The following is a 16,659-nucleotide window of genomic DNA, read 5'->3' on the forward strand; positions in this document are numbered from 1 at the left end:
TGATGGATGGCGGCACTACTTCTATGTGAAACTGAACATGGTTTTCGACGAAATGTCAGAAGCCTCCACGCAGCTCTGCCGAAGTCGATTGTCTCCTTGACACGCCGCTGATTGAGGCATCCATCCTGGGAACACGCACGCACGGACGGCAGGTTGGCAACGCTCCAGCTTTTCGTTTTCCTTCCTGCACTGCACACTGTCAACTCTACTTGCGGCTGCATTGCAGGCCGCGCTCGATCGCCATGCATGCAGGGGTCTGTAGGATGCTCATCTTCTTCTGCTATGGATGTGCTCAAGTCAAATGGGGAATAATTACCATACGGGGGAGGAAGAGCTTTATTACCGGCAGATTCCTGAAAGGAGATCGACTTTTTACTGGAAAAGTTTGCCTCACGGAGCTGATTGGATGCATGGGGAAAAGGTGATGCTGATGAGCTATACCCTATGCACATGCTTAAGGTTGACGTCCACAGGTTTCTCGTGTAAACTACCCTATTTCATGCCTGCTGGCCATTGCAGACAGGTTAGCCGATGTTTACTTTAATTATTAACTATTGCATTTGGAAGTGAAGTTATGAACAAATAAGAGGAAGATTAAAATAGCTGTGTTGGGCCCCAGAGGAACCTGGTGAAGTTTAAATTTATAGCATGATAATGACTGAAAATTTAATGATCTGAGAAATTGGAGAAAAATTCAGGGGAAAGTCTAAATTCTTCAGGTGTTTCATGATTAGAAGTGTCTTATACTTTGTTGGCATGGTACTAGGTACTTCATTTTTTCAGACAGTGTCTTATGTCTGCCAAATTCCCTGCCCTTTTTTCTATTAATAAAATTGGCCATACTCCTGTTAGTGATAGATTCCAGTTTAGAATGCATACAGTCCAAACCTTAGCTTAGATGCAAATGTATGCAAATATTTATTCGGATCTGTCATATAAAAATGACATATGTAGATCCATAATGAAAATACCATCCTACCATTATGTTTTCCATAGTATTTTATGAGCATATAGTTAAAAAAGAGTCAAACATGTGTATTGGAGACCATATCAATATCTGAAACAAGAAGTAAAAAGGAACATAATGAACATCATGAACACAACTTTTCTTTCTCATCATTTAAATATACTATACTGAGCAATTTTTCCATCCTCGAGGAGATACCATGAGTTATCACTGTTTTCTATGTAAAATTTGGTATTCAAAAATGAAAAAAATATTCTACTATACTGATGTGGCGCATGTCTAATGGATGTATTCATATTAGTGTTTAGCTGAGTTTAAGAGGGTAAGGTTCCTGCATCTCCAAGTAGCAAGTGATGTATAGTTAATGAGCGTGATGGACATGCCCATTTGTCCAAGAATGTTTTGTTTGTTCTGGGGTCCGTGATTTTTGCTTAAATATACCATCTCGTTTTCGACATCTTATATTAAATTGTATGTATTTTTAAGATTTAATTAAGCAGTTCATTTAAGATAAGGAAGAAAGAAAGGGACACGTTATTCAACACCCACATTTGTCCTTTGGTCCATGTCCCATCCGGATCTCAAATCCTGTGGTTAGGCAGGTTACAAACGTACAAGCAAATAGCACAGTATTAGGCAAGCTTAAGTCAAACCCAGCTCAATCAGGACCCAGTACTAAATTGTTTGAATGTCAAACAAAGTCAATCTTAGACCAATGATGCAACCATTGCACTAGTCTGTATCTGTCCTCATGTTTCCGAAATGACGGGTAGTTGGACGCTTTGAGTCATAACCAATCATCTGCTGCCCTTTCTACCATTTTTCTCAAAAATTCCAATCATGCATTGCTAATTAGTGTGGTTTTACACTTTTACAGCTAAACGAGTTGATAAATTAGTTCGAAAAAAGAGTTAGTTTCAAATATAGGTCACCACAATGTGGTCTGAACTCTGAAATCTGAACCAGAAAGGAGGGTGTCGTTGTGCATCATGAGAGTTTAGAAGCCAATAGGCAATAGTAGATAACCAGATAACAATATTCATGTCTCTATCTGGTTGGATGTTTCCTCACGATGGAATCCCTTTTATGTGCAGTTCAACTGAAGGAAACAAAGAAAAGTGCGAGCTGGTGCGTCCCATGCATGCTGCTGGCTGCTGCAGTTTTGCCTGTGATGGGACCTGGATACAACTATTGTGGTGGTTACTGTGAGGTCTGTGTTTTTTCCCTCTTCTCTTCTCGGCTTCACCTTTGTTTCGTGTGGTTTATTGATGCAATTCTGTTCCTGTCACTGTCACTCCCCTGCAAAAGTCACTTTCTCTCTACCTGATAATTGAAAGGAATGCCACTATGTGGTTCTAGCTGGCATGTTGATTAATTAATCCTTTCTGTAATTATGTTAATGTGGTCTATTCAGATACAAATATTAGATAAATTTTACGGTTTTTGAGAATATACTTAAAGATACCAAGTTTTACACCATCAAATATAATATCCTTCAAGTGCCTTGTCAAGTATAGTAAAAAAAAACTCTTAGAAAAATCATATTGTTTTCACCACGTACATAGTTTTCGTTCCATATGCAGTTTATCTAAGGGGCGTTGCTTGGAAGGCCAATGTAAATTATTGGCCCAGGATATTTCTGACCCAAACTAAAACACTCCCTCTGAAAATAAATATTTGACGTGTAGAATAAGATTTCATCAAACTTTTTTTTAAAAAATGTATTATCAATAACTTCTGAAATTGCTATTTACTAAAAAAATGGTATGAGTAGTATTGGTTTGAAAACATGTTATCATAGCATCACAAACTTATTAGGATTAGTAAACTTAGTATAATACTCCCTCCGTTTCATATTTTACATCACTTTGGGTCTGTACTCCATTTACCTTCTGTTACATGATCATAATTGTATTATAGTATGCTCTCCTGGTTCTTATCATTTGTTAATTACACATTCAACTTTCTGAATTCCCTTGTAGTGAGATGGTCTGCCAGTACTTCTCATGGTGGATCGGTGCCAAATTAGGCTGCCAAGGAGAAAATTTCATGCTATGTACTTGTTTGCAGAGTCAGCGAAAAAAATGACTTTGGAGTCGATGAACAGGGTAAGCACGAATCTATTAGTTTTCTGTCACTAAACCTGAGTTAGAAAACTATTAAGCCAAGGAATAAGGATGGAAGCATCATCTTATTGTCCTGATGCCACCAAATCATGGAGAGTGGTTGAACTGTTTACGCACGCATAGTCTGTAAAGTGCAGTGTATCTTAGTGATTCCCGCTGCCCTTTTCATCCTCGTCACCTGTTGCCATGCAGAAGAAGCTGAGCTAACAAGTCAAAGCAACAAGATTAGCCTTTAAAATACCTCATACTTAGCTCTGCATTATGCTAAGTCTAGGCTGATTATTATAACCTCATATCTGCAAGAGATAGTCTACAGTGCAAGCTCTACCTTCTCCCTTGGCTTTGTGCTGCATTTCAGTACCAAGAATCCATCGCATTACCCTGAGTGATATGCACAGAGCAGGTAGTGTTTGACAACTTTGTTTCTGCCTTTTGCAGCTTAGGCACCTACTTTGTGCACATGAGCCTCCACACCTCACCGATGGAGTTCATGGTTTCATACTCACCTTGTCATCTCCAGAGTTCCAGCATTCTGTAAGTTCACTTCATGCATCTCAGAACACTACTTCAGTTACACAGTTGCTTGGTATCATGGTCTTAGCAATGTCTAGCAAGCTGAGAATCTCCTCCATTGTTCTTTCTCTTCTTCTTCTTCTACCTCTGTTCTGTGGCATCCTACTTGCACCATCATGTGTAGTGGCCGCGTTAGATGCAGCACCTGCCACTCTCCTGCAAGTGAAGTCCGGTTTCACTGACCCTAATGGCGTCCTCTCCGGCTGGTCGCCGGAGGCCGACGTCTGCTCATGGCACGGCGTGACGTGCCTGACAGGGAAGGGCATTGTCACCGGCCTCAACCTCTCGGGGTATGGCCTGTCCGGCACGATATCGCCGGCGATGGCCGGCCTGGACTCAGTTGAGTCCATTGATCTGTCCTCCAATTCCCTCACCGGCGCAATCCCGCCGGAGCTCGGGACGCTGCAGAGCCTGACGACGCTGCTGCTACACTCCAACCTCCTCACCGGCACCATCCCACCGGAGCTGGGTGGCCTCAAGAACATGAAGGTACTCAGGATCGGCAACAACCCGCTGCACGGTGAGATACCGCCGGAGCTCGGCAACTGCTCGGAGCTGGAGACGATCGGCCTGGCCTACTGCCAGCTGACCGGCGCCATTCCCCACCAGATTGGCAACCTGAAGCAGCTGCAGCAGCTGGCCCTGGACAACAACACCCTCACCGGCGGCCTCCCGGAGCAGCTCGCCGGTTGTGCAAACCTGCGTGTCCTCTCGGTGGCTGACAACAAGCTGGATGGCATCATACCTTCCTCCATTGGCAGCCTGAGCTCTCTCCAATCTCTGAACCTAGGAGACAACCAGTTCTCCGGCGTGATTTCGCCGGAGATCGGTAACCTCTCCAGCTTGACATACCTCAACCTGCTCGGCAACCGCCTCACCGGCGGCATCCCGGAAGAACTGAACCGGCTGAGCCAGCTGCAGGTTCTGGATTTGTCCAAGAACAATCTTTCTGGAGAGATCAGTGCCATCTCTGCATCACAACTGAAGAATCTGAAGTACCTTGTGCTGTCTGAAAATCTCCTGGAGGGCACCATCCCTGAAGGCCTCTGCAATGGCAATGGCAATGGCAACTCGAGCTTGGAGAACCTGTTCCTCGCCGGCAACAACCTCGGAGGCGGCATTGATGCCCTGCTCAGCTGCACCACTCTGCAGTCCATCGACTTGTCGAACAACAGCTTCACCGGTGAGATACCTCCGGCGATCGACCGGCTGTCGGGCCTCGTCAACCTTGTTCTGCACAACAACAGCTTCACCGGCGTTGTGCCGCCGCAGATAGGGAACCTGAGTAACCTGGAGGTGCTGTCTCTTTACCACAATGGCCTCACCGGCGGCATCCCTCCGGAGATCGGCCGGCTGCAGAGGCTGAAGCTGCTGTTCCTCTACGAGAACGAGATGACCGGAGTTATCCCCGAGGAGATCACCAACTGCACGAGCTTGGAGGAGGTCGACTTCTTCGGCAACCACTTCCATGGCCCGATCCCTGAGAGGATCGGCAACCTCAAGAACCTCGCCGTGCTCCAGCTCCGGCAGAATGACCTGTCTGGCCCGATTCCGGCGAGCCTCGGCGAATGCAGGAGTTTGCAAGCGCTGGCGCTGGCGGACAACCGGCTCTCCGGCGAGCTGCCGGAGTCGTTCGGCCGCCTCGCCGAGCTCAGCATCGTCACCTTGTACAACAACTCGCTGGAGGGCCCCCTGCCGGAGTCGCTGTTCGAGCTCAAGAACCTGACGGTGATCAACTTCTCCCACAACAGGTTCACCGGCGCCGTCGTGCCGCTCCTCGGCTCGAGCTCCCTCGCCGTGCTGGCTCTGACCAACAACAGCTTCTCCGGCGTTATTCCGGCGGCAGTCGCGCGGTCGAAGGGGATGGTCCGGCTCCAGCTAGCCGGCAACAGGCTCGCCGGCGCGATCCCGGCCGAGCTGGGCGACCTGACTGAGCTCAAGATACTTGACCTCTCGAACAACAACTTCTCCGGCAGCATCCCGCCGGAGCTCTCCAACTGCAAGCTGCTCACCCATCTGAACCTCGACGGGAACAGCCTAACCGGCACCGTCCCTCCATGGCTCGGCGGTCTCCGGTCGCTCGGAGAGCTCGACCTCTCGTCGAACGACTTCACCGGCGGCATTCCGGTGGAGCTCGGCGATTGCTCGGGCCTCCTCAAGCTGTCCCTGAGCGACAACCGTCTCTCCGGGAGCATCCCGCCGGAGATCGGGAAGCTGACATCTCTCAACGTTCTGAACCTGCAGAAGAACGGCTTCACCGGCGTCATTCCGCCGGAGCTACGGCGCTGCAACAAGCTATACGAGCTACGGCTGTCAGAGAACTTGCTGGAGGGGCCGATCCCACCGGAGCTGGGGCAGCTGCCGGAGCTGCAGGTGATACTGGACCTGAGCCGGAACAAGCTCTCCGGCGAGATCCCGGCGTCCCTCGGCAACCTCGTCAAGCTGGAGAGGCTCAACCTCTCCTCCAACCACCTCCATGGCCGGGTACCTTCCTCGCTGCTGCAGCTGACGAGCCTCCACCTCCTCAACCTCTCCGACAACCTCCTCTCCGGCGGGATCCCGGGCGCGCTCTCCACCTTCCCTGCCACGTCTTTCGCCGGCAACGTCGAGCTCTGCGGCGCGCCGCTGCCCTCCTGCGGGGCGGCGCGGCGGCTGCTGCCGGGCGCCGAGGTGTCCGTCATCGTGGCGGCCATCGCCGTCGTGTCGGCGGCCGTGTGCGTGGCGCTCCTGTACATAATGCTCAGGATGTGGAGCAACTGGAGGGCCGTGGCCTCCGTGTCGAGCTCCGACGGCGAGGAGACCGCCTCCTCGGCGGCGCACGGCAAGGGCGGCGGCAAGTGGCGTGCCGGGGACCGCAAGTACTGGAAGGTCGGCTCGGTGTCGGTGGCGTCGTCCGCCGCCGAGGAGAAGTACAGCTCGGCGTCGTCGGAGGCCACCAGCGTGCTGCACGGGAAACCGGCGGAAGCGGCCACCGGCGCCGTGAACCCGACGAGCAAGTGCTGAACCGCGACGCCGGCGCGCCCATGATCGATCGCCTTTAAGCTCATGTTCATCTTCTCGTTGTTGCTTGTTTACATTTTGCCTTGTTCTTGTCATTTGCTATGAAAGCAAGAAGTTGATCAGCGAAGCAAATTAGCCGGGAAGAAGCGCTAACTAGAACAACTTTGGTTTTGTCAAATGGGTTTGCTTTTGGGCCTAAGTATGGAGGCCCAATGATTTTGGTTTAGGCTCGGCCCAGTACACAAATCTTTCTACAGGCATGAATAACGAAGACGCGTAGCTCGGGTCCTCGGGCTAGGAAAAATATATTAAATATTACAACTTTCCAAATTTGGATTTTAAAAATAAGGCCTGTTTAGTTCCAAAAACATCACATAGAACTTTTGGACATTTAAATGGATTATTAAACATAGATGAATTAAAAAACTAATTGCACAGTTATGGAAGAAATCTTGACACGAATCTTTTAAGCCTAATTAGGACATGATTAGTCATAAGTGCTACAGTAACCAATATGTGTTAATGATGGATTAGTTAGGCTCAAAAAATTTGTCTCGCGGTTTTTAGCCGGAATCTGAAATTTGTTTTTTTCATTCGTGTCCGAAAATCCCTTCCGACGTCCTGTCAAACGTTCGATGTGATGTTTTTACTAAAAAATTTTGGTAACTAAACACCACCTAAGTCCCTGAAATCATATTATTTAAACTACACTTTGTGGGGCTGCCATATCATAAAAAGCGGCGTGACCACTGTATGCAGGCTTTAGTGGTGTATTGGTGTTGTCCTGCCAAGCCATTTAAAATTGTATGGACAAAAAAAGTTTAGATATGAAAAACAATTTTTGGAATGATTTTTAAGATATAAATTAAAAAGGTTAAATTTTTTTTAAAATCTAGAAAACAACCAGACCACAGTAAGGATGGTATGTTGACATGATGACATGAGCATCTTACCACTACCTTGCACTCCCTCCATATATTTTTATAAATGATACTATTGATTTTTAGCACACAGTTGACCATTCATTTTTTTAAAAATTATGTCATATTTATTTAGTTATAACTTATATTTTCACAAAACTTTTGAATAAGATAAATGATCAAAGTTGTGCTAAAAAGTTAATGACACCGTTTATAGAATACAGAGACGGAGTATATTTCATTAGGGTATTATTTCATCCATTTTGAAACGGGAGAATCTACTCCATGCCACCGGGTCGATATTGCCTCTTTCTATAATAATCCAATGAGTTTGTCAATTGTTCTACAATACGCCATTGGACCAATGATATTTTTCCAAAATATTCAAAATACCCTTATATATATATATATATTCATTGTTAACAATTGATTTATACCCTCAGAAGTTTCAAAAAAATTATAAAATTTTTGCATAGCCTCCTTGCTCAACATTGAAGTTTGTTATATCAATGATTTTTAATATATATTATATAGTATGAATAAATTATATTTTACAAAAAATAAAATATAAAAAATCATGAAACTTATACACAAAGTTCCACGCCATGTAATGAGGCTATACACAAAATATCATAGTTTTTTGAAAATTCTAGTAGTATAAAATTAATCGTTAACCTTGTAATCTATAAGGGTATTTTGGGTTTTTTAAAAAAAATTAACGGGCCAATAGCATATTGAAAAAAATCGATAAACTCACTAGCATATTATAGAAAGTGACAATATCGATGAAAGATTGTTGAATTGGGACAGACTTAGTGGCATAGAGTATTTATCTCCTTTAAAATATACTTCCCCCGGATTTTCATTTGGCTTCCTTGACTTTTAGATTTATGTTTAACCGTTTGTTTTATTTAAAATTTATGTGCAAACATGCAAAAATATATGTTATCCTTAAAAGTCTCTTTAGGAATAAGTAACGCATAACAAAATAATTAATAATTATGTAATGTTTTTGTGTAAGACGAATAATCAAACGTAAACCCAAAAGTCCACGTCATCCAATAAAAAAGTAGAGGGAGTAAACGAGTAAACCGTAGTAGCGGCTCTTAAGTTTGTGAGACGGTCTCAGTTAGGTCCATAAACTTGAAAAATACATATTTACACCATGAACTTGCTAAATGTCTCATTCCAATCAACAATACCATGTGGCAATGCGACAACAACACAATGTGGCATCATCACCAGTCCTACTGTGGCTGACAAGTAGGGCCCACTTAATTTTTTCCTTTTCTTTCTTTCCATCTTCTATTTATCTTCTTTTCTTTCTTTTCCTTTTCCTTTTCCTTTTCCTTTTCCTCGTTCCTCGTCCACCTTCCCTACTTCCTCAACACGATGGCAATTGCGAGCTGAAGTGCACAAAGGAGCTCAAGTGAGGGCCTCCCCATGCTGCATCACCTTATAACGCGGAGGGTGGCAAGGCCCCATAGTAGGTACCCTTGCAATGGCTCGAGGATGTTGTCGGGGGAGGTCGACAAGGGCAGTGGCAACATGATGGCCTGGTAAGGGCATTAGCCGTCACACTTCCCTTTCTAAGATGGGCTCCCCATGACTTGTATTCGAGCACCGTTGGTCAATGGCTCAAAACCCTCCCCTCCACCTCAGGCCATCCTCCCCAAGATTGTCATCCTCCTCAAGATGCTCCTGACAAAATTATCGTGGTTGTGTTGTGTGCTCACTCCCCTTCCCTCCATTATTATTGTGTTGGTTGCTGCTCCTCTCCTCCCTCATCCTCCCCCCTCCTTCCTCAAATCTTTGTGGTAGATTTGGCCAAGCCGAGGCTCATGGTGGTTGGATCTAGCGGCAGCAAGCACATGTACCAGTTCTACTGGTGGAGAGTTTGTGTCCACCTGCTAAAGCCTAAAGAGGATAGGGAGGTGGCAGCCATGACAACTTGGCGATGATAGTTCTAGTTAGAGACCTGAGCATGGCAAGGTCGATGATGGTGACCGAGGTAGTTTGAACACAACAATTGCAGGGAGCTCAAATGCTCGATCGTGCCTGCTATGCAATGAGAGCGCAGCCATGGGTACTCTTCGGCGAGAGCACGGTGGCTGCCATGTTTATGTTGACACACAACATGAAGAAGAGGAAAAGAAGAGAAATAAGAGGAGAGGGAAAAAAGAGGAAAATGTGGGTAGGATTGGTGATGGCACATTTGTGCCTATGGCATTGCCATGTCAGACAGGGGACTAGGATGAGACATTTATCAAGTTGATGAGTGTAAATATGCATTTTGTGGGACTGGAGTTAATCAAGACGTTTAAGGGCCATACTGTAGTTTAGTCAATACAAAATATCAGACTTCAATAGTTGATTTCTTTTATAATATACTCGCTCTATTGCATATTGTAAGACTTTCTGGTCTTATCTACATTTACCTATTTATCAATGTATATGGTTTGTGTATGTTTCTAGATTTATTAGTCCATATAAATTTGGAAAAATTAAAAAGTCTTATATTGTGGAATGGAGGGAGTATATGTTATCAATAACTATCAAAATTAACACTTCTAAGTAAGAATCCAATGGATAAAAGTATCAAATATTGAGGTTTTCAAGTGTATGCATGTCTTGTTTTTAAAAGAGAAGCAAGCTTACCTGATCCTAAGAAGGATAGTCTTGATTTGGTGGACATACTACTTTAACAATAGGAGTTGCGGTAAATGGTGCTAGGTTTTTATGATGAGGATAAATTCATGTAAACAAATGAGAAAAAAAGGCTAAGAATAATAATTAATTCTACCCCTAACCACCCTACAACTCCTCTTCCGGTCCTCATGATGAGAGGTACTAAGCTAATATGTCTTTTCTTTTCATTCTTAATCTCCCACAAAAATGCTAGAACATTGTATCCGTGGACAGAGGAGTATGCGAGGATGATGAATATGCCATAAGGGGTGAATTAGTGAGCTCCACTTGTTGAAAGCTTGTTTATGATAAACTAGAGGATGGGAAAACATACCTCAGTCCTTTCGGTCAAAAATATTTATTATTTAGAAAAAGATTTGGTTAAACTTCTAAAATTCTGACAATCAATTTTGTGTTATAGTAAAATTATAAGATCTAACAAGTTAATGATATTGGAATTTTAGAAGTTTGACCTAATTTATCTTAAACGATAAATATTTTTGACTTGAGAGAGTACTACCATAGGGAGGGTCTTCTTTGATAGTTGAACAAGGGCGTCATCCATCACGATCAATTGGCCAGTGATGGCTAGCTATATCTACGACTATTGAATACTCGTTATTGATCTAGATACATATAACGATTTATTCCTATTGAACGGTTGGTGATGTAGATTTTTATTAAAAAAATAATTCACATAGGACGTTTGTCACCGTTGCAATACTTGTGTGTTGAGACCGCTAGCGCAAGCTGTTGATCATCATCATATTGCTACAAGCTGCTTCTCCTCCCTTCGTTCTCGAGCACCACTGTTGTCTCCCCTTGCTCTCTTAAGCACCGTCGCTGCTATCTCCCCATATGTCTCCTAACTACCATAGCCAATCCCCTCTTAATTTGGTTACTGCAATCTCAGAGGTGGTTAGATTCAGTGACCCTTGATCTTGGGGAGGCCGGATTCACACCCCTAAGGATGCAGTGGCTAGATTTTGGTGGGGACATGTGATGGCACTTAGGAGGACACAACGATGATGCTTCGAAGAGCAAGGGGGAAGCAACTTCATGGGCTTGCAGAGGAGGTGTTGAATCCACCGCTCCTAGGGTTGGGCCAATTAGATCTATCCTCTCTAGTCATTGTTACCACTGTCTCATCACCATCTTGTCGGGTGTTGCATGAAGATCTTGGAGGAGCCATTTAGGCTAGCTTTGTCTTCTCCTGATCACTGAGGGTTGAGTATGTTGCCTCTTGCTCATTTGTGGGGGTTGAGAATGCAAGCCAGAGAGAGATGAAAGCAAGTGGACGGGGAATGACATGTATATCACATGTGACGGTTCTAAAAAATTGACATGCATACCTCTTACGGGTTGTATTCACGAGAGAGCCCTCATCTATGATGGTTCCTACCGTGTCACCTTCACAGATATGAGAAAAGATTTACAACTATTACCTACCACAGATACAAGAAATGATTTATAACTATATTACCTTTCATGGATAACCTTACATATGTGGTAAGTAATTTCCCGCTAGTTTTCAACTACAACAAGGTTATCTAAAACGGATTACAGTCAAATTTAACTCCAACAAGATAGGTTATCTTAAACGGATTACTTGTTACCCGTTTGAGATGGCCTCTCGGGACAGGGGCTTTCTTAGAACAAATATAAATATAAAGTATAATCCGGCCTATATTTGCAGTTTTACACTCAGGGTCCACAAAGCCATACCAGAATCATATTCATCTCCAAAATCCTAATGGCAAGGAGGGCCAGTCGATCGGCCAGCAGGCAGCGGCTGGCTGCGATGCAATTTACTAGTCTCCACTGCCATTGATCGTGGTCGGTGCACGCTGCTGCGTCGTCCATCAAATCCGTCCCCGACCCGACCAGATGCTGCTCCTGCCGCCGCCAGATCATCATCAGCCATAAGGCTTGTTTAGTTACCAAAATTTGTTTTTCTAAAGACATCACATTAAATCTTTGGACACCTAAATAAAGTATTAAATATAGATAAATCAAAAAACTAATTGCACAGTTACGGAAGAAATCTTGAGACAAATCTTTTGAGCCTAATTAGTCTATGATTAGACACAAGTGCTACAGTAACCAACATGTGCTAATGACGGATTAATTAGGCTCAAAAGATTCGTCTCGCGGTTTCTAGACTAGCCATGAAATTCGTTTTTTCATTCGTGTCCGAAAACCCCTTTCGACATCCAGTTAAACATTTGACGTGACACTTTTCTCAAAAATTTTTCAATCTAAACACCACCTAAGTAATATTACATGCATGCAGATGCACTACTCCTGTATCTTGCTCTCTCCGTCTCTAAATATTTGATGCCCGTTAGCTTTTTTATGCACGCATGATTAGTTGTCTTATTCAAAAATTTACATAATTATTAATTATTTTTATATCATTTTATTTATTATTAAATATAATTTTATGCATATATATACCTTTACATATTTTATAAAAAATTAAATAAAACAAACGATTAAACATGTGACAAAAAGTTAATGGTATTAAATATTTAAAAACGGAGAGAGTATACACACATGTACACTCGATGGATCGTCTTCCTGTCAGAAAGAAGAGGTTAGGCAAAGGCCGGAGATGGCTCACCGTCGATCCTAATTCGATCATGGTCATGTCTGCACATAGATTAATGCAAAGTACATGCACCGGAAGTACCATAACCTGTGAGATAGATAAATTAGCTGTTTATACTTGGAAAATGGCTTAAACGAGTCAGTTGTCTCGTTCTTGTGAGAGTGCCAACTATGTTCCGTTTGTTTTGTTTTTATTTAGGATTAGTGAACTATATTATTATAAACTGAAGCTAAAGTGTGTAATGAATGAGAAACTGTGTAATTACTTTAAAGAACTAGGGTGTTTAGCCACCCAATAATTTGAAAAACATACCCTTGAGTTATCTATCAGATTATAGTAATTTGGGATATATATTATAAAAAACTGTGGCAATAATCTAATTGTTTGTTTCAAATTATTTCTATAATCCTTATTACAATAATACTATGTTAAAACCAATAAGGCCTAAAAGCTCATTAAACAAATGTGATTTGAGTTGTTCGCTATCAAATTGAACACCGGGTTGATCTCAAACGACACCAGACCAGTATATTTTGGCTTATGTTGACTATCCAGAGAGATCACTGCATGTTCTATATATTGGCAAATATCACTGCAGGTTCGGATTTTCTAATATTTTCAATACCTATTTCGATTCATTTTTAATGAATAACATGGTCATGGAAATGATTTGGCCGTTTTCTGACTGTTTTCACGCCTACATGCAGATTGACTACTCATAATATGGCCTGTGTCTCTTACCCAAATTATCTCGTTTTTCTCACGCACACTTTCTAAACCGCTAAACGACATGTTTTTTGCAAATTTTTTTTAATAAAAAGTTGCTTTAAAATACCATATTAATATTATATTTTCTGCACCGAATATCCCGCTCCAAAACTACCCAAAGCGCATGCGGTATATGCCATCTTGCTGGTTGCAAATAGCACGAGTACTTCTCAGCCGCACGTACTTACGTTGTCGTCTTCGTCACCGGTAGCTGCAGCTAGCTAGCTAGCGTCAGGGGCGAATTTGGAACGAGGGCGACGGCGGCTCGATACTTTGCTTCCCGCGTTAAAATTATTAGAGACGTCACGAAGACCTCTCACCTAAAATTTATGATAAACATTAATATAAAAATTTTATCTAACTTGTTCATACTTTTAATATCACTGGCCAGATCCGCCATTAGCTAACGTGTATGCGTGTTTATGCTGTCGTCGTGTTCCAGTGATGAGCTTTCGCTGCTTTCCGGCAGGTAGGCAGCAGGTCGTTAGTTTTCAGCGCACACATCGAGTGCATTCACCGCGTATTTCGACGACAAAATCATTGGCCGATCGACCACAGCTTGCATCGACCGACGAGACGTTAAATTAATTATTTCAGGATCAAGATCGATCCTTGCATCCATCTATATTATACTCAGCTCTCGATCATATCAGGTGAGTTACGTAACTTCTTTTTTTTTTCACGGTTCGTATGGACCTTCCTTTTATCATTTAGATAACTGGATGATTTCCGCTGATTTGCTACAGGATATATGGACGAAGATATGTTAAATCTATAATATTATAAAAAGCGGTAACGATTTTGTCTAACCATTTCGTCCGTCGCTGACGTCATTTGCTTTAGGCCACGCTCGGGCGCGCTTTGCGCTGGGCCAGCGCCATAGTGCCGTACCGCCTCACCTGGACTTATGGGCCCGTCGTCCGATCAATCACGTGCAACCAGATCATTTTTGTTCACGCTGGGCCACGTTCGCGTGCTTTGCACTGGACCAGTGCCGTACCGCCTCACCCCCACCGTCCGATCAATCGCTGGAACAAGATCATTTTTGCCCGCAAACCAAATCACCTGCCTATAGATCAATATATATGTAGCAGTATTACGTATAAATAATATATCATCTATGATCAAGGCACGGCTGCCCTCACGTCAAGGTAATGCCGCCGTGAATATGGAAGATAAGGTAACTAATAATTTAGTTGTTTGCCAAGAAAAGAACTAATTAAGCAGTTAGACTTTGTTATTTTGTTGGCATATATAGCTCTGTATGTAGTTTAGAGGTCCAATTGATGATAGTTGATTTCTGCTAAAATTTCACAATTGGGTGATCGGTAAATTATTTATAAGCTGACTTAGATCACACAACATCCAAATAGTGGTGAGTAGATCGTAATTAATATATAGTAATGTAGCCATAATTATATTAAGAATTCGTATATCTTCTCTACTATTATAAAAAAGTAAAAATTCTGCTAGAAAACTTTTGTTCGTTCTCTGTGTGCGTCGTCCGTCATCCACGAGCGCAAGACCAGTGAGTGGGCTAGCTCGTAGTCTGCGTCGCCCGAGAAGGCCACGCGTGAGCACAGGGCTAGCCTCGCTTGAGTGGGCTACGCACCTTCGTCCGTGAGCGCATGATTCAGGTTGATTTTTTCTCACTACATGTTACTCACAGAACTGAGTCTATCTAAACTCATGTCAAGTTATTAATTCACTCTTACTGATATATCTCTCTATTGTGATGCTAATACCATATTAATCAATCTATTTTAACATGTACACATACATATGGATATATGTTCGATAGTGATTTTGTACATATACCCCATCGTTTCTTTTTATTTGGCGTTGTTTATTTTTAGGTCTATGTTTGATCATTCATCTTATTCAAAAAAACACGTAATTATTAACTATTTTTATGATTTGATTTATTACTATATAAATTTTAAGCATAACGTATAGTTTTCCATATTTTGACAAAAAAATTGAATAAGATGAGCGGTCAAATGCAAATCTAAAATTTAATAGCTTCAAATAGAAGAGAGAGACAGATAGAGTATATTTGGTGGTTATAACTTTCTTAATTCTTTCGACCAATGTTGAAATATGAATTAATTTTAGCTTTCTCCCGGTGCAACGCACGGGCACTTTTCTAGTATGTTAAAATGATGGATGAATATATGTTGAAATATTGTAAAAATGATACAAAGGAGGATGATTTGACATGCTTGCATATTAATATATATTTACAATATAATAAATTATAGATGATGTAGTATGCTTTATGAGCTTTAGATATAATAGTTGATGGTGGATGATAGCATATAATGTTTGCATGTTTCTAGTAAGTGATGGCATGGTATATTTGCATGTTGAGGTTTGTACGCTATTTGTTCTGTACTTATCAATCTGTACTTTTGAGATAAATTGGTTGGTACATATAACTCAATATGATATTAAAACCAAAGATTTCAAATCCGTCTTTGCCCAAAAAAAGAGTTTTAAGTCTTTTGCTACAAACAATTAATTAAACAAAAGTTACTGTAAGACCCAAGAGAACCTCGATAAAGGGGAATATGGTAATAAGAGAAATTAATATTCAAATAATAATGTTGGAGATCGTATAAAAGGCTAATACATCTTATATCTTATATTTTTGAATGGAGAGAGTACCTACAAATTAAACCAGACATATCAAAGTTGGATGACATTGGATACTATAGTACACACCTGTGGTAATCTCATTCATTTGAAATGAAAGGTAATTTCGAGCATAATAACTGAGTTCCCCACAATGGATTTCGGAAAGACAAACACTGATCAATGATCTCAACAAAATCAGAGATATAAAACCAAAAAGACCCCTGTGTTCTACTCCCATCTGCATGTCAGTAAAACTCAGCATCAACATGACGGCTCAAAACTCAAAAGCAGTACCTGACAGATCCACACATTTTTTTTCACATGGCATAGGCAGAGCAGCATGCATCTTCAGCAGTACATGAGTGAGTT

At 42.3% G+C, this 16,659-nt stretch overlaps 1 protein-coding gene across 1 annotated transcript; it reads left to right on the top strand.

Moving 5' to 3' along the window:
* The first annotated feature begins 340 nt into the window (after positions 1–340).
* On the top strand, positions 341–6,937 carry LOC102705077 (LRR receptor-like serine/threonine-protein kinase GSO1). The gene is made up of 4 exons (XM_006654977.3): positions 341–523; positions 2,062–2,177; positions 2,950–3,075; positions 3,532–6,937. Exons 3-4 carry the CDS (start codon positions 2,974–2,976, stop codon positions 6,667–6,669), a joined length of 3,240 nt encoding a protein of 1,079 aa, XP_006655040.3. The 5' UTR covers positions 341–523; positions 2,062–2,177; positions 2,950–2,973; the 3' UTR covers positions 6,670–6,937.
* Positions 6,938–16,659: the final 9,722 nt, after the last annotated feature.

Source organism: Oryza brachyantha, chromosome 5 (genome assembly GCF_000231095.2).
Source record: "Oryza brachyantha chromosome 5, ObraRS2, whole genome shotgun sequence".
Taxonomy (NCBI): Eukaryota; Viridiplantae; Streptophyta; class Magnoliopsida; order Poales; family Poaceae; genus Oryza; species Oryza brachyantha.